The sequence below is a fragment of the Equus asinus genome, chromosome 10 (genome assembly GCF_041296235.1).
Source record: "Equus asinus isolate D_3611 breed Donkey chromosome 10, EquAss-T2T_v2, whole genome shotgun sequence".
NCBI classification, from domain to species: Eukaryota; Metazoa; Chordata; class Mammalia; order Perissodactyla; family Equidae; genus Equus; species Equus asinus.
In genome coordinates this window covers 18,586,853-18,608,425 of record NC_091799.1, presented here as the reverse complement: position 1 = coordinate 18,608,425, position 21,573 = coordinate 18,586,853, and the positions used below count along the sequence as shown (strand labels likewise).

General features: G+C 44.6%; 1 protein-coding gene across 29 annotated transcripts in view; it reads left to right on the top strand.

Annotated features, from left to right (window-relative positions):
- RALGPS1 (Ral GEF with PH domain and SH3 binding motif 1) overlaps nt 1-21,573 on the top strand; it is a 308,501-nt gene that overhangs the window by 141,411 nt on the left and 145,517 nt on the right. For 25 of the 29 annotated variants that reach the window (XR_011506216.1, XM_070518724.1, XM_070518730.1 and 22 more), the window contains 3 exons: nt 3,010-3,099; nt 5,781-5,873; nt 16,418-16,544. Coding sequence is in view for 28 of the 29 variants with exons in the window: in XM_070518724.1 (XP_070374825.1) it covers nt 3,010-3,099; nt 5,781-5,873; nt 16,418-16,544 (310 nt within the window). In the remaining variant the exon portion in view is untranslated. The remainder of the gene's footprint in view (nt 1-3,009; nt 3,100-5,780; nt 5,874-16,417; nt 16,545-21,573) is intronic. The other 4 variants (XM_070518727.1, XM_070518738.1, XM_070518739.1 and 1 more) reach the window with 2 other exon arrangements.

Sequence of the window (21,573 nt, the reverse complement as noted above, 5' to 3'; positions counted from 1 at the left end):
ACTCTTGGTACAACACATGACTCACAGAGAATTAATGTATTTTCTTTAATATACAAAGACCTTTTGCTAATCAATAGTAAGAAGACGGATGTCACAATAGAAAGATGAGTAAAGGACCTGAGCAGGTCATTCACAAAGCATATGGGACAAAGGGCCTTTAAGTACTTATAACAAAAAAAAACTGAAAAAAAAGTGGAAAAAAAAAAGTTAACTGCGTAGTCCTGAAAGAAATGCAAAACAGAAACAGTGAGACATTATTTTGACCATTAGGTTAGTAAAGAAAAAAAGAATTGTAATAACTGGTATTTGCCTGTGTATGGGAACATAGATCTGCTCAAACTTGTTGATGGATAAACAAATAGGCTTTGGAGGCCAAGTTTTTTATATGTACTTTTGAAAACAGGTACACATGCTTTCATTCACTCCACCTCACAGGAATTTATCCTAAGACCTTAATTAAAAATGTATAAAGATATATGTATAAATATGTTCACCACAGTGTTGTTTATTACAACAAAATAATTAGAAATAACCTACCCAACAATAGGGGGTTACTTAATGATGATACATCTCGAAGATTAAATACTTGGCAGCTGCTAAAAATTATGTGGTAGGAGAATATTTATTCACTTATCAAAATTCTTGTGATAATATGATTAATATATACCAGTTAAACTGAAAAAGACAAAACGTATGCTCTAGGTATGGGAAAAAGACTAGAAGGACACATCCATAATGTTTATCATGATAATGAGTTTATAATGTTTATCATGAGAGGAGTTTGCAAATGATTTCTGTCCTTTTGTGCTTATCTCTGTTGCCCTTGTTTTCTGCATTAAGCTTCTCTTAAGTTTTGTAGTTAGAAAAGAGAATAAAAAATGTTTAAAACTACACTGATTCTACCTTTGTAATGTCTTTCTTATCTGCCCCTTCTCTCCGTCTTCAGCATGGTCCTAGCTCAGGCCTCCCATCCCTTGTGTGGACCATTGCATCAGTTTCCTATTGGATGTCCCTGCCCCTCCAAAGGGACTAACCAACCTGTCACTCCTCTGCTCAGAAGCTGTTGGAACTCTCCTGGCATAGAATAGTGTCTTAGGTCCTTCTTGTCGCTTTGTTCCTCCAGACCCCCACAATCTGGCCTTCACTTCCCTTTCCAGCTTCAATCTCCCTCATTACCCCCACCCCCTCAGAGCACCTGCAGCACCAGTCTCGTTGGCCTCCTCCGCTCTCCCTGCTTGTGTGTACCGTCACTCCTCAATCCTGTCTTCACCTGTTTGAAGTCTACCCGTCTTTCAAGGCCTCCCTCCTCCAAGAAGCCTTCCCCTGTCATTGCTTCCGCCGTAGTCCCGTTCACTTGGTTTATGCTTCTACGGCCATGATCACCTGCTGCCTTTTAACACAGTGATTTCTGGAGGATCCTGCCTCCTCCTTTGGTCACCTCCATATCAGGCAAGGACCGATAGGGTCTGCACTCACAGTGCCTAGAGCCCGTACACAGTAAGGGCTTCCTGAAAGTCTGTTGAATTGAGCTGACCCAGAGTTGCCTCTGCACACCATGTGCTGCAGATCAGAGTCAACTCTGCCATGTTCCGTAACTATGCCTTAAATATGTGTGATTTTTTTGGCATGCAGGAATCTATTATACCATATAAACTATCACACTTGGGATTATGTGGCATAAAAATGTGCATGTGTAAATATAAAGTTTATGGGCGTGTCTTTTGGTATCCAGAAAATCTTTCTTCTGTAACTGGCTAGTAAACATTTGAGTCTGAACTTAATTTTAGGCAATTCCTTGGAAAAAATGATTTTATGGAAACCCAGGCTTGTCCTCGAGGCAACCCCAGATAATTATGCAAAGAAAACTTTTCTGTAATATTCCTGCTTATTATAAAAAGCAAATCTTTGATTCTTGATTACTCTTTCCTTGTTTTCTCATTGAAAAGTGATGAAATTTCAGTAAAGAGAATGCATTTGGTTGCAGCAGGAAATGTCCTTTGTTAACTCTGGAATATCCTTAACTTTTTTTCTTTGTAAAATTTAGAGGTTTTAGATACTTCACCTTGTTTTTAATTCTACACATTCCCTGTCTTCTGCCCAGCTCTCCACTTTTCTTTGCGGTGTTATCATTGCACTTTTGGGCATGTGTGTTTCACACAGAACTATTGTCATAGTGGTGAAATGTAGACAAGAAAGCTAACCACTTCCCAGCATTTCTTGGCATGACGCCCCTTCTGTGTTTCATTGAGGCATCGTGCGAGTCAACAACACACTGGTAGATGACTTTCTTGCTCCCACCAGGATACTCAGGGTCTCTGGGATGTTGATTTATGTGAGAGGCCAAGCACGAAAGATGTTCTGAACCAAAAGCACCAGTGTACCCTTTTGGCACGTGCTGTCTCCAGAAAAACATGCCCCTTAACCTGCATTGCTTTATGGAACTTTGAAGGACATTTTTCTATTATTTAGATTATTGAATGAACCTCTCCTAGAAAACTACATTTGTTACAACTGTGTGAATACTGGTGAATCCTTCTTGTCTTGGGTCTGGCTGGGGATATGGATCTCGTGGGTGGTACTGCCAGCCAGTGTGCATATCCCTTTGTTTGGCCATTTGTCCACTTGTCCATCCACCCACTCATCCATCCATGGTCTCCCCACAAGTGGGACCTTCCAAGCGGGAGTCCTGCCTGATTCATCTCAGAATTTCCTGAGAATTAGAGAGTTCATATGTCGTGGAGGCCCAGTAACTCCCCTGGATGATGACCAAAGTACGTACTTCTCTAAGCACCACTGCATGTTGGGGAGGAGGTGCTGAGAACACGGGGCCCATCTGCAGGGGTGGGTGTTGTCAAGGACCCTCCACCTAATGCGACCCTAGGGTGTGCTCTCCTACCTTCCCGACCTCTTGGGAGTCCCGTGACAGTGGTGGGCAAGGGTGACATGGGTGGTCCGGCATTTAACAACTTTTCTGGTGTGTGTGTGTGTGTGGTGTATTTGACTCTACAGGTCAGTTTTTGGGTTGTACGAGAAATTCTAACAGCACAGACTTTAAAAATAAGGGCAGAAATCCTGAGCCATTTTGTGAAAATAGCCAAGGTAAGCTGTTCTATTATTTTTCTCCCTTCCTTTCCCTTTTTTTTTTTTTGTTTCAAAAATGTGTTTCCTCAGTACTTTGGGAGCTGCTTTGCTCTGGGCCTGCTGGGCAGGGGGCTGTGACCTGACTTCCCAGGCAGGGGCGGCTGTAAGACCAGCCTGGCTGCCCACTCGGCCTCCCAGCCCCCATGCATGCATTGGCAGCATGCTCCTCCACCCTATGATTTTGGTAGCCACGCAGTCTCCTTATCTGGCCTTTCACGGACTCTCTGCGAGACTCCCGGCTACGCCTGGGTCCATTCATCCTTCCACTTGAGGTTTAGCCAGTGCTGGGGGTTGATGGGTTTCAGTGAGTATCAATGGTGGTGAGAGATCCCATCCTGCACAGTTTTGTCCCCAGTCAGCAGAGCTCACCCCACCCTATTCTGAGCTCAAGGCCTGGGCTGGGTGACTCTGCTGCTCCCACCCCCACCTCCTGCCCCTGGTCTGATAGGTTCTGTCCTTGCCAGTTGTTGGGCACCAGGCTCGTGTCTGCCCCCTACATTTCCCCTCCTCTTCCCTCATCTCTGCCAGCCCAGACTGTGACCCCATGGCCTTCCTGGACCATTCCCATCACTTACACAGCCCTGCCAGCTCCTGCCCAGACACTGTTCCCAACCACTAGGCTTCCCTGACTCTTGGCAGAGCGCTGTTCTGTCTGGTTCACCACTTGCTTCATGTGCACTTGTTGTCTTCCCGCCCAGATCCTAGGCCAGCTAACCTTTATTGAGGCCCCTCATGAGCCAGGCACCGTAGCAGCTGCTTTACTGAAATGCTCATATTCGATGCTCACATTATTATTACCCCATTTCCAGAGGAGGAAGGGGAGGCTTGGAGAGGTGAATGTCCATGCCCCGGGCCTCACAGCCAGTCAGTTGGAACATGTCTCTCTGTCTTCAGGGGAGCTGCCCTGCTGCCCCCCTGGGAAGGTTAAGCGCATCCATCTAAGTGTTTTAGGGGCAGTGGACACTTTCATGTCCTGTGCATTCTGAAGTGCTTGGAACCATGTTGGGCTTGAGGATACTTGTTGCTGTCAGTGAGTTCATGCTAGACCACGAGAGAAAGTGGGATGAAGTTTTAGCCCACCTGGTGCTTGAGTTTATGGTCCCCACCCAAGGAACCCCAAATGATCCCTCCTTATGTGTGCCATCTTCCTATGGCAGATCATCGTGCCGTGCTGTGCCCTGGGTGTGTTCTCATGCAGGTCCCCTCCTTCCTCTGGACCTTGGTGTGCCATCTAGAAAATGAAAGGGGTGGGTTAGAGAATCTCCCTGGGGACCCTCAGCTCTCAAAGAAACTCTACGACAGGCACAGCGATTCAGATACATAGGATGAAATTTATTTCTATTATGACACACAGGAAAGAATTAGAGAATGTTACAAGATGTATGAGATGAAGTATTAACTTGTGTGGAAGGGAGAAATCTCCTAGTTGGAACACAGCCGTGAGAACTAGGCATGAGGACTTTTCATTTGTCTGTTCACCCTACTATGTGCTGGGTGCTGTACTAAGTACTGGGGATATGATGGCAGGTACAACTTCATCCCTGCTCTCAGGGAACACACAGTCCAGGGTGAGAGAGAGGCAAGAAAAAGCAAGTACAGTCTGGTGTGCTGGGAGATGCACAGACTGCTGTGGGAACACACAGGCAGGGTCCCTACCCTTCCTAGATTTGGAAACATGGCCAGGAAAGACATGCTAGAGGAAGTGGCATCTGAGCTTGGATGTACCCAAGACAAGTGATGGGGAGTGGGGGACAAACCTTCCCAACAAAGAACCAGACCGGCATTGCTCTGATTACTCACCCTGGTGCCAGGCACTGTCCCATGTAGCGAAAGTGCCATGGTTACCTTCCTCCTTTTAAATATGCGGCTCACGTAACTTGCCAAAGGACACCTCAGTAGCGGGAGCCGGGATTGGAACCAGATCTCTTGGTTCCATAGAGCCTGCTCGCTAACCCACACTTCACTGACTCCCGAGATTGAGAAACGGAGCCCCAGTCCTGTTAGCAGGGTTCCCTCAGCATAAAAACAAGAACAGAGCAATTCCATTTGTCTGTACTTATTCTCAGCTGGTCTTCCATTGTCCTCCGTGGTAAGAACTCGTCTGAGACTGAACTGAATCCGAATGTTCTCCCTCTGTCGGGGTCTGGTTCAAAGGGGGTTGGTCAAGTGAGTGGGAAGCCAGGGCTTTGTCTCCCCAGCTGAGAGGGGCTGTGTGGATCGATAGCATCTTCCCTCAGCCCCTCGTTCCGGGTGTTAAGGTGTCACAGGAGCCCCACGGTGATGTTGTTGGCACAGCTGAGGTTTCAGTTTACAAAAGCCTGCTGGGATGGTTCAGATTCGTCTAAAAAAAGAATATAAAGGACATTATCAAACCCAGCCCCCAGTCATGCTTCTGTCCAGCAGCCAGACTAGTCAGCTGATGAAATTTTGCAAATGTTTAGATGCAGACTCACCTTTTGACAGTTTGCAAGAAAAAGAGCATATGGTTTCTATGAACTTCCTAGAACTATATTTTCTACATGAGATATTTTTAAGTGTAATTGAATTTCATAAATATGACAACATTTGGTAACACTTGAGCATGTTTTTGTTCTGTTGTTTATAGGAGCAAAATAATCTATTCCATATCTTTTTTGCAGAAACTTCTAGAACTCAACAACCTTCATTCTCTCATGTCTGTGGTGTCAGCATTACAAAGCGCGCCCATCTTCAGGCTGACGAAAACCTGGGCTGTAAGTTAAGCTTCCTAAGTCGATTCCTTTGATTTTGGCTGTTGTGTCGTTGGTGAAGTTCTTCATTCCTTAATCCCCAGACAGCTTTCTCCGACTGTCTCCCTTTGCCAATGACGGAGGATTACTGTGGGTTAATGAAATGTTCCTTGGGCATCCTCCTTCAGTGACCTTAGCTCCATTTTGGGACAAGGAAGTTGTCAGGATGCTGACGTGGCTGGGGTCAGAAGCCCCCTAGAGTGGCCCTTCCTGGATCCTACAGTGTTGTGTGTGATGGCAAGGTCAGCGATATGACTTCTTTCCTCCACTTGGCTGGTATTCTTTCCTGGCAGGCTCCAGACTGCCCTTGGGACGGTCTCTGGGCTGATGGCTCGCAGCTGCCCTGGGTTGCTCGCCATACAGCTAAGAGCTTCTCTGGAGAAACCTGTGACCTTCTTGTAGGGGAAAATGATTGTTTTTTCCTAAAGGCCATGGATAATTTCAGCTTAGAGGTGGAGCCTGATAGTTATATAATTGAGTCTGTAGGAAAGTTTTCCTGCTGTAAAAATACTTTAAAAATATCTCAGACCTCTTTATCCTCCTTCGCTTGGCACGGTGCCTGACATGGGGGAAGTAATTGCTGTTTCCATAGCTCGTTAGCATTCACCTCCTGGCCCGCCTGGTCCAGGGTCTCTCACAGACACACAGCCCAAGCCTTTCAAGACCTGTTTATGTCCCACGGAACTGAAGGAAACTATATGGAATTGTCAGCTGTGCTTCTGCAACTCATTTGCGAACTTCTTCCTGCCAGTCTGTGGGGCTGGGCTGTGTTTCATACTTGGCTAGTTCAGGGGCCTTTAAAATACTTAGGGATTATGTTGTAGGTGATCAGAAATGAGCCTTGTTTCTTTAAATTTCAATTTTCCATAGATCTAGCCCTAGCAAAGTGGAGCGAGAAGTGTTAGCTTGGAGTCAAAAAACAGTCTGTGTTCAGGCGCCATGCAGAGTGTGACTTCTGTGGGACTTGTTTCCCTGTGTCCACTCAGAGAGGTTGGCCTAGCTTAGTGGTTTTCCAGCAGTGCCTCCTGGAGCCCCAGGGGTTCCACGGAGCTGCCTTGGGGGCCATAAGGGGCTGAGGGAGAGAGGGGGTACCAAACAGACAGCGTGGGCACTCTTTCCACCAGAGCAGCTCATTTGTATCAGTTTTAGTGCTGGGCTTCTGGGTGAATTTCCCTTGAGCGGTGGCTTTGGAGGTCAAAAGCAAGTTTGGAAGCCGCTGGTCTTTGCAGCTGCTGCCAGCCCTGTGATTCCCTGAGTCCATCTGAGCCATCAGGCTTTTTTCAAAAGTTGCTTGGAGATTCTTTTTCAAATGAATTTTCCATCATTTAGATGATGTTATTGTTTCTTGGACTGCTGGGAGCTATGTGTGGACCTGGAGGCATGAATTATGACTCTCATGGTGCACAGCCCTTACTGTCAGTCATGTTGTGACTTGCGGTGACCCTGAGAAGCTGTTGAGTTGGTGAGGGCAGTAGGGAGTCTTGCAAGCCACCTCTCGCCCACATGTCCTGTTGGTACAAGGACAGTGGTTGGCGCAGAGCATTTGGGAAATGGAGGGGGCCAAACTCGTCGTCTTTCCCCCTCATCCAAATTACCCCAGCCCAGGGGCATCGATGACTCCGTTGTATTCCTGACACTCTCTCCGCACCTGTCCTGGCACAGCATGTGGCACATCTGCTCTGTAGTTTTGTGTACAGGTCTGCCTCCCACTTGGGACTGCCTTCCTTCATGATGAGGTCTGATTTTTCTCTGTATCCCTGGTGCACAGCTAGGTATATGCTTGTGCTTGAGTTATATGTTAATTGTGCTGAATCGCATCCTTCTTTTGCTGTTAATTTCTGGTAATGAGATTAGCCCTAGAAATATTGCCAAAAAAGAGCTGTTTCTCCTTGCCCCGCTTGTCCCTGGATCTGGTACTGGTGAGACCTCATGCGCCCGGAGCAGGGATGAGCAGGAGCACTAAAGGGCCCACGCTGGCAGCCCAAAATGTCAGTGCTTTTATAGTCTTTGTTTTTCAGAGAAGGAAACTGAGGTTCCAGGAGGTGTGTGACCTTTCGAAGATCACAGGCGAGTGCCGGAGCTGATGTGGTGTAGCCTTGCCTTGCTGGACTCCATCGTCCATGTTCCTGGCCATTGTGCTGGATGGCTTGCCAGTGACGGAACCTGGTGTTGGAATCAGGCTGGGCACAGGGCAGGGAGAACTAGGCACACACACTACTTGGGAGATGGGGCTGGAGAAGTGAGGCTGGCACACAGGGCCTGGGGGCCAGGATGTGGCTAGCTCCCTGGGTGCTGTCCCTGGGGTGCATCAAAACCCTGGATATCTTGGAAGCCTGGACAGAAAGGAGTTACAGGTGTAGGAGGAGACCTGCCACTCAGTTGCACCATGGTGACCTCCAGTGACGGCCAGTTGGTCGTTAGCTGTCGGGCAGGGCGGCCTGTTGACCTGTCCGTGGCTGGCTGCGGAGTGCCAGTGGCCGAGTGAGCTGGGACGGGCCAGAGACTGATGCTGAGCCTAGGCCTGCACGTAGTTGGTGCATGCTAAATGCCGGCTGGGTACACAAACAAGGAGGGACTCACCTTCCGCTGGCCCAGAAACACATGGGCAGGGTCTGATTTATCCCAGGGCTGGGGCCACTTTGGAATACTGGCTTCCTCGGAGCCATGAGACCTAAGCAAGAGGTTGAATCGCCAATTCTGATTTCCTGAGCACACATTACCGTGCGGCTCTTATTCCTTCTACAAATCCAATATTTATCGAACGCCTCCTCTATGCCAGGCCTTGAGGCTGTGGTCAAGGCCCCTGTCTTCATGGGCTTTTGTGTTAGTTAGAGGGGACAGACACGTCATTGGGGAGAATAAACACGTGCCAGGTCTGGCTGGCCCAAGAAATGACCAATAAATGTTTGTTGAATGCCTGGAGTGATGAACAAAGAATATCAGGTGGGATAAAATGGATGCAGACACTAAAACAGAAGATGCGATGGAGAGTGACCAGGTGTCTGCTAGGGAAGGCCCCTCTGAGAGGACAGTTCCAAGTTGAGACCTGAGTGACAGAAGGAGCCGGCCATGCCCAGATGAGGGCATGCGCGTTCCAGGCAGAGGTCACAGCCAATGCAAAGGCCCCAGTGGGAAGACACTTGGTGTGATCGAGAAACTCAAAGGCCAGCGTGGCAGGAGCGCGGCAGGCCGGGAGGAGATTGGTGCAGGAAGCTGTGGGTGGCAGCGGGGCCAGTGGGGAAGGGCTTACAGCCTGGAGAAGAGTCAGCTTCTACTCTAAGTGCAAGGAAGGGGTTTAAACGGGAGATGGACATGATCTGGTTCATGGCTGCTTTTCGTTTTTTTAATTCCTTTATTAATCGCTACTTTATTAATTGCTATTGTGTGGAAAACAAATTGGGTGACTGGTGCAGGGGGCATCAAGAGTGGAAACGGGGCCTAGAAGGAGGTTAGGGCAGAATCCAGGAATGAGGTGATGTCAGCTAGGATCAGGGAGGTGGCAGTGGACATGGAGAGAAGTGGACCGATAGGAGAGGCATTCTGAAGATAGAGTTGACAGGCTTTGTGATGGATGGGGTGTTGGAGGTGAGGAACAGAAAGGAACAGCAAACCCTTAGGTTTGGGGCCTGAGCAGCTGGGAAGATGATGAAAGCTTTTCACTGGTCAGGGTGGTCCTAAGAGGAGGCTGACTTATTCATGAGAGACCTGGAAGTATGGAATTCCTGGAGCATGGGTGAGTCACTCGTTACAGTAATTGTAGTCATGTGCTGCACACACACTCACAAACACACACGCGCGCGTGCTCTGCTGGCTCTGTACACGTTCCTCTCATGATTTGCTCTTTCCTACTGAATCGATCCAGGGAGTTTGACTCATCTGCAGCAGCAAACTGAAAACTGAAGTTCTTGGCAGGGAGGAAATCCCAGCCAATGGGTCAGGAGGCCTGGTCTGCAGGGGGGTGACCTGGAAGGGGAACTTCCTGGGAGTGGGGCTCTCACTGTCAGACATCTGGGGGCACAGGGTCATCGAGCGCTACAGTTCAGAGAATGGGTGCTTTGCAAATATCCTGAGAAGGCAGATGTGTGGCATTCCCATGTTTCAGATTTTAGGTGCCTCCGGGGAGTGCTTCTGCTCCCCGTGCCCAGTGGAGGCCCCAGCGGCCCTCGGATGCTGCTGGGAAGGTGATGCTGGGCGGGGCTGCCTGTCTCAGGCTTTCCTGAGCATTGGCTCAGGTAGGAGGCCAGAGGAGTTGGGGGTGAGGAGATGGGAGGCAGAGGAAACCAACATTTGCAGCCTCCAGTTACTCCTTCCCCAGTCGTTCCTCAGTCGCCCGCTTGTACTGCTGATCAGAAGTTCCCAGTCATGAATTCTGCCGACATCTTTACCCCCATCTTCCTTGACATTGCCACAACGTCGGACACTTCATCACCCCCTTCTTGAAAACTCTTTTACCCTGGCTTGATCCTCTTCCCACCGCTCTGACAGCTGGCTCCTCCCTGACTGCTTTGGGTCCTCTCACGCATTGGGTGTAGATGTTTTAGGAGGCTCTGACCCCAATTCCTGCCACCCCCAATCTGTTTCCCATCCCTTGGGGGTCTCACCGGCTTGGAGAGCTTCAGCCATTGCCTCTGTGCCCCAGTGGTGGCTGCCTCCTCAGCTCTCACCCCAGCCTCTCTCCGGAGCCCAAATTCACGTCCCAACCCCTGCTCCACAGAGCCCTTTGCTCATATGTTCCTTTGACAGCTCACAACTTGGCATGTCTGAGATCAATCTTTGGTTTCCAGGAAGTGATAATGAGTGCCAGAAGACTCTTAGCAGACTGTGTTTTGGACTTTGAGACAATATGGTAGACTGAGCTGACGAGGAATAAGCCCCTCCCTCCCAGTTGCCCGCTCCAAACGTACAAACACAAATAAATGCTGGATAAAATACAACCAAATTAACAACCAAGAAACAAAGCTGAACTAGAAGCCAAGAAAGGGAAGTCACCATGTGCTAGAAATAAAGAATGCTCCCGGAGTCAGCACAGTGAGCAGAGTTGGGAGAAACCCCTGCGTGTAGGCCTTCGCAGCAGGGAGCTGGGGTTCTGATGCCTGCACGGGGAGGGGTCCAGGCTGCAGACCCACGCACATGGGGGCTGCACTTCAGCTGCTGAAAGGAATCAGAGAGCCATCAAGTATCAGCTATCAGAAAATCTCTTTCCAGCCTGGGGAGTTCCAAGGGAGCATGAGAAAAGTTACCTATGAGATGCTGTCACCCCAGCCTGTACCTCAGGTGGCTGTGGGGTCTGAGTACACATGACCTCAATTGGTATGGGGACTGCAGGCCAAGAAATGAAGGGCCGTGTCGCATGGAGTTAACAGTGTGGACTCTTGAGTCAGACAACTGGACTCAGGCTCGGACCTGCTCCTTATGGTAAGGAGATAAATGAGTAAATGTATAAAAAGTGGTTAGAAGTGTGCCTGGTAGATAGTAAGGGCTAGATAAGTATTGGCTGCTGCTGCTGTTATTATTATTTCCAGCTCTTCTTGACTGTTCTCAAATGGGCTGGCAGAGGCTGCTCTGCCCAGAAGCCAGGCCCTTTTATGACCTGATATCATCATCGTCATCTTCCAGCTACTGCTGGTCTTGCTGTCTCTGGTCCTTCCTCACACCACTGCTGGAGTGATCGCCCTCAGCATAGCTCCAGTGTTTTTCCTTTTCTGATTAAAGACAGTTTGTAGCACTCCCCCACCCCTGGCTCAGTTGGGGAGTCTGTGTTCACCATTCCTCCAAAGCAGGATGCTCTGATATAAACCTCTTGGTGTTGTTCTATTTAATCAATCGTTTGAACATTCATTTCTCCACCTCTAGTTGTATAATAATGAATATTTTATCAGCTGATTTTTAACCATCATTTGGATTTCAAACCTTGGACTTCACTGATCCTGAGAGCAAGACACGACGCTGAGCTTGAAGGAGAGAGAGGGTTGGTGTGTCTTGATGGGTGTTTTTGAGGGAAACGTGCATTTGGGAATGTGGCGCTTGCTGTAAGCTCATGGGCAGTGAGCGTATTGCAGAGTGCCGAGGACGTAGTAGAGACATTTTGGCAACAGCAGCAAATAGCAAAAGGTTTCATACCTACTTCACACCTAGTTCCTGACCCTAAAAAACAAACCATAAACCTTTCAGCTGTGGCCAGCGGAGCATCTGCTACCACCAGCAACCCAGCGCCCCAAGTCACGTGCGGAAGAGACGCAAGAGTTGGCTGGAGGAATTTCCTGTTCAAACATGGCCACAATCAACTCATTCTTTCCCCTTTGATTAGTATTCGCTGCTCATGCTTAGCTGCTTGTGATTGGCACCCTGTCTGCAAGTTGAGTTGAAGTATCTGGAAAAGTAGAATAAGCAGTCAAAATGGTCATCACATGTCCATGGTGTTCAGATGGCTGAGTCAGAAACATACTTTGCCTAATGGCGAATTTCCATCTCTTTCCTATCTTCTCGGTCTCGTCCACAGCAACATTTGCCTCCATTTCTGCCAAACTGCTGCTCCCTTGAGCCTCCCTGTGTGCCTACCTCCAGGTCACTGCTCATGCATTCTTTGGCCTCTGGGGCCTCTCCAGCCCGGTCTCCACTAGTGGAAATCCCTCAAGACTCGTTTCCAGGACTACCTCTTCCTGAAGTTCCTTCTAGAGACCTCTTGCAGTGTTTGTGACCCTTCCTTGCCTTAACTAGTCCTTTTCATTGATCATCCAGCTTGAACAAATGGAGATACACACTTGGTCCCTGACTCCTCACCCCTCCAGACCAACTCTGGGCCCAGGATGGGCCATTGGCAAACTTCCATTTGGAGACGAATCTCAGCCTCTTGGCTCTACTCTTGGGGCTTTGTGGGAATGTCTCCTGAGGTTGCCAGGAGTGGAATTTAAAAAAAATTTTAGCAAAATTACTGGAAACACATGATAAAAATTGTCCTATGAGACTATACATTGTGTGTGTATGTATACATGTGGATGTGTGTGTGTGCATGTAAACTGTTAAAGGCTAATTGTTTAAAAAGGGAAAATCATGACTCATATAAGTATAAAATGAATACTTATCAAGATTTTATTTAACTCATTAATTAGTGAGAGAACCACCAAGATATTACAATTATATCAAAAGAGAACCTGGAATACTACACTTTAAAATAAAAGTCGGGTAAGGAATAATTTTTAAAACGGATACAAAATTAGTTGGTATTCCCAGGGAGATAATCACTGGCATTCCGTGAGACATAATTTGCCTTTCAATAGACGGGAATTATTTGCATTACTACATTTCCTACAAGTTAACTTCTATCTGTACAGAGTTTAAAATGGCCTTAGTCAAAGACAAATATGGACAGCTGGCCAGGACGCCTATGAAATTTCAGAAGTCACAATTTTCCCTCATTTTACTTATGACGGTCTCCATTGCATCTAATATTTTACATTAGCTATGTTACTTTGTAGTTTATTTCTCAGAAACTGATAGTTTGTATCTAAAGAGGTAAAAGTTACTTTTTTTTTAAGCGCCTAGGTTTTATTCCGTACTCAATCTGTTGAATCCATTGGTCCATAGATTATCCACAGCACTAAAAATTCTTTCCATACCAACAGTAGACACTGGAATTGAAATAGAATTTTGAGCCAGTTTTAACATATTTGGAGCAACGGGCTCTTTGTTGAAAAGCGTTTCCACATATCAAGAAATGTCATTCTCTCAAGGCAGGAGAACAAGACACCAGCATCCTCATAAAGAGCGTTGGGAGGGACTTTTTTCCTTCCATGGAAACAGCTTCCAGATTTGAACTATTTACCAGAAGAGGGGGGTTTTTCATCATTAGTCAAATACAAGTGCCACGTACAGGGTCTTGGAGCATGATAAGGGAAATTTCCAAATTTTTTTCTAGATATTTGACCAAGATATCTTTTCTCTAGATAGTTGGTCACCAAAATTTGTGATCTTCCTGGCTTTTGACCCTGCGATTTATGAGTCTCATGTTATCCCTTGGAGCTGACACTTGGCACCATGAAAATTATTTGAAATCAGTATGTAGGGACTTGGTTTTTACCTTGGAATTTTAGTTCACTTTGCATATGTGGCTATAATCCGAATGTTGTGTATTTTTTGCTTTTTGCCTTATTTGTAGAGGTTTATCTGTATTGTTGATATATTATAAAAATTGGTTCTTGAGTTATTCATCATTTCTATAGGTTGGGTGTTTAGTTTAATTTTGTTTTTTAATGTATCAGTTTCTAAGTTTATGTGTTAATTGATTTCTCCTACTTTTTTCCCAGCTTCTTGAGTTGAATCTTCAGTTCATTTATGTTCTTACTTGTTGAATTATGAGTTTAAAACCACGTGTTTTCTTCTCAGTACAGTTTCAGCCTCATCACAGTTTAACAGAAAGTGTTCTCATTGTTTGTGGTTTGTAAATAGTCCATAATCTTAGCTTTTTTTTTTTCTGCTCTTTCTCCCCGTATCCCCCCAGTACATAGTTGTATATCTTAGTTGCAGGTCCTTCTAGTTGTGGCATGTGGGACCCCACCTCAACATGGCCTGATGAGCGGTGCCCTGTCCATGCCCCGGATGCAAACCAGTGAAACCCTGGGCTGTGGGAGCGGAGTGCGTGAACCCAACCACTCAGCCACGGGGCCGACCCCTATCTTAGCTTTTGTTTCTTTTTTTACCCAAGAATTATTGGAGTATTCAGAATTTTCCAAGGAATTGAATTTTTAAGTTATCATTGTTAGTTTTCTCATTTATTTATTCATTAGATATTTAGCCAGTGTTTTCTGTCGGGAAGCATACCAGATGCAGGGGATGGTGAAGTGAGTACAACCAGCGTGGTCACTGCCTTCGTGGGGACCGTCGTTGTGAGTGAGACACAGATGTAACTGCACCATTAATCACAATTGTAATAAACGTTATGGAAGAAAATCTCAGGGTGCCCCAAACTTCTCAGCTTTACCAGAAGTGAAGTTGCCTGTTGTCTTTTGTGAACTTTTCCTTCATCTTATTTCCTTACCTCTTTTCCCGGACATGAATGCTTTTAGTGTCTGTTTAACTCAGGTAGGCAAATAATTTACTTTCTTGTCTGTAATGCTGATGGTTTCTTCCTGGGGCTTCATGTAAACTCTAAAATCTAAAGGACCTTCAGTTCACATGAGATTTTCAGTTTATGACCCTACTTGTAATAAAAGTTAAAACATGTATAAGTAAATGCTGTTATTTTTTTGAATAAACAAACCCTATGTTTAAAAAAATTACATCTTAAAAGAGTATTTTCACCATAATACATGCCATTAATTTTAAAGATAACTCTGTACTGAAAGGCTTATTGAAACAACTCTCACTCATTGTTCTCTCTCTCCGTTCCCTATTCATTCCGCAGAGGCAACCCACTTACAGTTGTTTAATGGTTTCTTCTGGTAGTTTCTGCCACATTCCCACGAATGTGTTTTTGCTATAATTTATTGATCCATTCATTTTAGACGTTCGGTGACTTCTTTTTTATGATAGATTTTGGTTTAGTTTTCCTGAACCACCTTCCCTCATTCTTAAAAGACACTCATGTTACTATAGCTAAATCGCTTTTATTAAATGAATATTCAGTGTTTTAATTATTAGACACACACACAAGTCTTGACCTAGGACATGTAGGGTGACTGCAGTCTGAGTCCCTAGTATCAAGTCTGGAAAATCAGGAATTCAGGTTTCTATTCCTTCCTTCCAAGAAGGCTCCTTATACACATGGAGCCATCCCTTTCCTGGTGACCAAGCTCTCCATACCACAGATCTCAGTCATAAAGGATCTTTATGAATCTCTGGGCTGTGCGTACCTGCTCATCCTGTATTTGCTTAACTAAGTCACCCCTTTGATGAGTGCATATGGAAAAGAAATTGGGCTTCTTTTAATTAAAATACCATACCCAGCATAAATATGACACAGCCATAGACTATAGGGCATCTGGAGGAGATAGCCTAGATTGGAGAGATGGCCTGGCTATGTGCACAACATACACAGGTGAATTATTGAATTTTCCTGGGGCCTCCAGCAGTGGTGAAGATGTTGAGGAGAGAGCAAGAAGCTGTGGACTCGTGGAAAGAGACCTGGTGTAGTTGTGAAATAACTCTGGGTGACCTTGAGCAATTTGCTTTGCTCTCTGAGCTCCTTGCTGTTGTAGGTTCTGTGCACCCTTGAAAGTAGCTGCTATGCAGGGGATTCTGGCATCATTTAGAATAGTGGACTAGGTTGTTTCGGAGGATGTCTTCCAAGTGTGAGATTCTATGAAAAAAAGACAAAATCAAGGCCATGAAACTTCCCATCTCTGCATGAAAATGCCTCTTAAAATCTTTAGTTGTGCCCAGGATTTGGCACACCGTACACATGCCATTTAGGATGTTTCCTTTTAGTCTTCATCCACAGTTATTCTTTCTCTTTAGCTTCCTGTGGTTTATTTCTCTTGTCTCTCATACTCTATATTTTCTTCTCACTCCAGCTTTTGAATCGAAAAGACAAGACCACCTTTGAGAAATTGGACTACCTGATGTCTAAAGAAGATAATTACAAGCGGACTCGGGAATATATCCGAAGCCTGAAGATGGTTCCCAGTATTCCCTATCTCGGTAGGAGTCTGAGTTGGCTTATTATTTTTTAAGAAACCTGCTCAGTGCCAAATAAGATGTTTCTACAGTTCTAGTTGAGAACTTTGCAGGAAGCCTCACGGGCTGTGGATAAATAGGTAATTGGTTAGCTCCTTGGATTGGAACAGGCTGTTGATACTTCCCAGGGATGGGAACCTTGATGAGGGTCTTGAAACAAGGATATTCTGCTTCTTACACAAGTGACCAGTGAATCCCAAGCCTCCCTAGCCTGCAGCCCAGAGGGTCACAGTGACAGTAACAAGACTCTTACTGGCTCATCCACATCCTCCCGAACTGGGAGAACTCAGGCCCAAACCCCTCTGTCTGGTTCTCTGGGCATTATTAATATATTTTATAAGATTTGTACCAATAAGATTATAATGACAATTATTGATTCTTCTCTTTAGAAAATGATACATGTTCCCTGTCAGGAATTAGGAAGAGAAGAAAATTAATATCGTTTGTTATCTCACCTAGAGATAATCATGATTTTGCTTCATATCCTTTCATTCATTCAGGTGCATGTAAAATACGTATGTTTACTCCATCATGAACATTTCTGAGCTGTATTTCTACGCTGTGACTCAGTCTCATCAGAAGGATTTGTCAAACTAGAATCTGCTCTCTAATATTGACACTTAAGTTGCTTCTACATTTTTGCTATTAAAAGTTTACAGTGAACATCCTTGTTGCAAAAACTTTCTACGTATAGTAATGATTATTACATTATAATAAATTCCTAGAAGTGTGATTATTGGGTCAAAACTTAGGCAGAATTGTATGCCTTTTCATGTGTATTTTCAGAACGACCTCCGTAGAGGTTTCATTGGAAGAGGGTGAAATTGCCTATTTCACTCACATGCACAAATATTGTGCATTTTCATATGCTTTTTTTCTTTTCCTTTCTCTCTTTTTTTTCTTTGCCAATTTGACAGGTGAAAAATACTTCTTGTAGTTTGGGTTTCACAGTTATGCTAGTTTTATGAAAAAGTTTTTATCTTTTTATGGTCTAAAATAATATTAATAACAAGGGAAATTAAGGTTTTATAGAAGTGACTCCTAATATTTTCAGAGATCTAGTGCAATTTTTTGGAAATAGATTTTTGACAGCTTTTAAATGTCTTCCACAAGCATCATTTATTTAGATTTTCTAATTCTTTTAAAGCCAACTTGGAAAATTTAATTTTAGTAGAAAATTGTCCATTTGATCAAAGTTTTCAAAATTATTAGCATAGAGTTTTTTTCTCGTTTAATTTTTTTTGACCATAGAGTTTATACATAATATTCTCTTATAAATTTTAACCTCCTGTGTGTATATAGTTATATTTGCTTTGCATTCCTAATAGTTTGCATTTTTGTTTTCTCTTTCTTTTTTTAATTTGCTTTGCCAGAGGTACGTCTGTTGGTCCTTCCAAAGAATTAGACTTTGTATTTGTTTATCAGTCGCATTGTCTTTCTGCTTTCTAATTTACTGTATTTCATCAGTCTAGAATGTGCTTTTTCTCTCCACATTTTAACACCTCTGAAATTGGGATGCATCTTTCAATTGATGGTTACAAAGCACTGTGACAATTTTTAATTGGCAGCAATTTTTCTTAATAATATATAAAATAATGGTGCGTCTTATGATAGATATCCTAGATTTGATGAAATACGGAATTTCTGCTTTTGTCTTTTATAATTCATTTCTCCTGCTTTTCTTAAGTTGTTTTGTTATCTCCATTAACTGCTGCAGTTGAATTATTGGGTGATTTGTGTATATCTTGTTCTTTCCACTTTTTGGGGGGACTAGTCAAGGGTGTTCGTTTTCCTCCAATTGCTGCTTTTGTTGTATCCTACATGTTTTGATGTATAGTGTTCTCAGTGATATTCTTGAAATGTTCTGTAATTGTAGTTTCAATTTTTATTTTATCCAAGTATTATTTAAGGTAGTGGTTTTTTAATTTTCAAGGGCTTGAGGTTTTTGCTTTTTTTTAAAAAATGGCTTTATTGAGATGCAATTCATAGATCATCCATTCAAAGTATACAATTCAGTGATTCTTAGTATGTTCAGAGTTGTGCAACCATCAGCACAGTCAATTTTAGAACATTTTTATCACCCTGAACAGAAACCCCACACCCATTAGTAGTCACTCCCTTTTCCTTCTAGCCACCTCCCTTCCGCCCCCAGCAACCACTAATCTCCTTTCTGTCTCCATAGATTTGCTTATTCTGTTCATTTCATAGAAATGAATCATACAATATGTGGGCTTTTATGAGTGGCTTCTTTCTCTTAGCGTCATGTTTTCAAAGTTCATCCATGTTGGAGCATGATCAGTACTTCATTCCTTATTGCCAAATAGTATTCCACTGTATGGGTACACTACGTTTTATTTATCCTTTCATCATTTAATGGATGTTTGAGTTGTTTCACTTTTTGGCTATTATGCATAACACCACTATAAATGGCTTTGGTTTTTAAAAACAGTCTTCTCTCTAATTTTTTTACACTGGTTTAGAATATGTGACATACACGCTTTCTAGGTTTTTAAAATGTTTGATATTTACCTTGTGGTTTAATATAATATCAGTTTTTGTAAATGTTTCATGGGTGCTGTAAAAGAATGTATAATCTCTCAAATTACTTTTTTAATTCCATTATAATATTCAAATGATTAATTTTTGACAACTTGGTCTATGAAGACAGAAACCTGTTAGAGTCCCGTTGCGTTTCTAATCCTTTTTGCCTTGCATCATTTAGCATACGGAAGTTTATAGCAGTCGTAAGTTCATTGTGAAGCGTCCCGTGCAAAATGATCTGGATACCATTTGTTTGTTTACTTTTACTTCTTTGTCTGATATTCTGTGAAATCTGTTTTATTTTTCATTTACATTCATTTTATAAATCTTTGACTATATTTTAGATTTTAATGCTTTAAATTGCTTTGTTTTTAGGCTTGATCCTTGAAAACAGCGTAAGTTGGACCCACTATGAGAGACCTTGCCTTTTAGTAGGGGAGTAAAAGTCTTTCACTTTTGTATGGTCTTAAGCCATATTATTGAACTGAATATCATTCTATGCTTTCTTTTCTCATGTTTTCTTATCCTTTCCTTGTTGTCTTCTTACGGCTTGCTGTAAACTGCAGTGTCTTTCTGCTTGATGACTGGCAAATCCCCATCTCAGATCTACAGGTGGGGGCGTGTTGGTGTGCACAGCCCCCGGGCCCATTCCTGCTTTGCCCGAGGCTAATCAGTTGAAGGATGAGATCTGTGGTATTAGGGTGCGAGTAGCCCAGTGCAGTCCACTGGTTTGAGTAGCAGACATGCTCCGGGATCATTAAGGGTGGCCTCTTGTCTCTTATAAAATGATCATGAGAGCTGTTGTTTATTGTTTGCTTTCTCTGTGCCTGGCACTTTGCTAGACATTTTAATGCATTATCTCAATGAATGCTCAATAGCCCATTGAGTAAGCAGGCCTGAGAGGTTGCCTAGGGTCACATAACTGGAAAGTGGCAGAGCCAGGACTTGGCCCAGATAGTCTGGCTATAAGCCCTAAGCCTCTGACACTGTCCTGTCCCGACTCCCCACCTCCACTGTCCAGGTCATTATTTTCCTACTCCTCCCTTGCAGTTGCCACCTGTATGTCCTCTGCCATTTAGTACTTGTGGGTGGCCTCCATCGGGCACTGTATGAAGTGGGATGAATTATCTTACTCTTTCTTGTGACACTCTCTGTTCTTGGACCACAAAGCAGTGCTGTCTTTGGCTTCTGAGGGCGTTGGTCAGGGGTCTCAGTGAAAGGCAGACTGGACCAATACCATCTCCCTTTCTGACCTGTGTACCTTGTCATCAGACTAAGCAGATGCACCCAGATCCCTCACGTTCAGATGAGTCCCCTCCTCAGACCACTGGCCAGAGGTCCCTTGTGCATCATCACGAAAGCCCTCATTAGGCCGTGGGACAAATCTGCACTTGCAGTGGACACGAAGCCTCCGCTGGCCTTGGGGCCCCTTGCCACTGAGTTTCTGGACAGATGCAGCCCTCCGGGTCCTTGATCACCTCGTCTCAGCTGCCTCTTCCTGGCAGGTGCTTCCCAAGAGGCTCCATGTGGACCTCTGTTCTCCCGCAGGGCCCTCCTGCTCCTGCCTCCAAGCGAGCCCAGCTTAACTGCCGTGCTCCTATCCCTTCAGCCATAAGAGGATTTCCCTCTACCCCTAAACCAGTTGGATGGCATTTCTCATACTTGCATCAGAACCACTCCTGACATAAATAAGTCAGATTGAAGGAACAGAAGGTGACTCCAATGTGCCTTCTGTTCCCAGGATGGTGTGTTTGCCATGGGGGTGCCGTAGTTTCCTTAAAAAGAATGCAGCACGATCCCTTTCTGAGGCTCAGTGGGGCCATCCATCCTGAGGGCAGCTGGGGCTTTACCTGCACCCCTGATCGCACAGACAGACCTCACCCAAATCCGGGTTGTGGTGTCAGTACCGGATCCTCCCGAAAACCCAACCTGTCCCAGGGATGGATTTGTTTATCGAAAGAGGAATAGTTACATAATTCCTGGAAAGTACAATATAAAAAAAAATTGTCTGAAATCATTTCTCTTTGCCCTGGCAAAGTCCTCACTGTAGGTCTTTCCCGGGTGGAGGGAGTTATTTTCTGGGAGGGACTTCAGGTCAGCCCTTGATATTTCCAGCTGCTTTGTCGGTTCCACTGCTGGAGACCCTGAATGCTGCTTCAGCACTTACTTGCCTCTAAGAGCAAGTATGGGTTTTATTTTTGTAATGATTCTTTTAATCCTCTGTGGAAGGTTCTGTGCTAACTGGTTTCCTGGGACTATTCACGTGTGTGTCTCTTGCTCCATGTAAAGATACCCTCCCATAGTACTAGCAGTTGTTACTAACTGTGGGTGTCTATTCCAACTCCTTTCGATGCAAATTTCAGAGCCAGTTGGCTGCAGTTTGGTGCACTGAGTTTCTCGTGCAACATAATTTAAAAAACACTGAGGGAAAAACTTACTACATTTTAAAAAT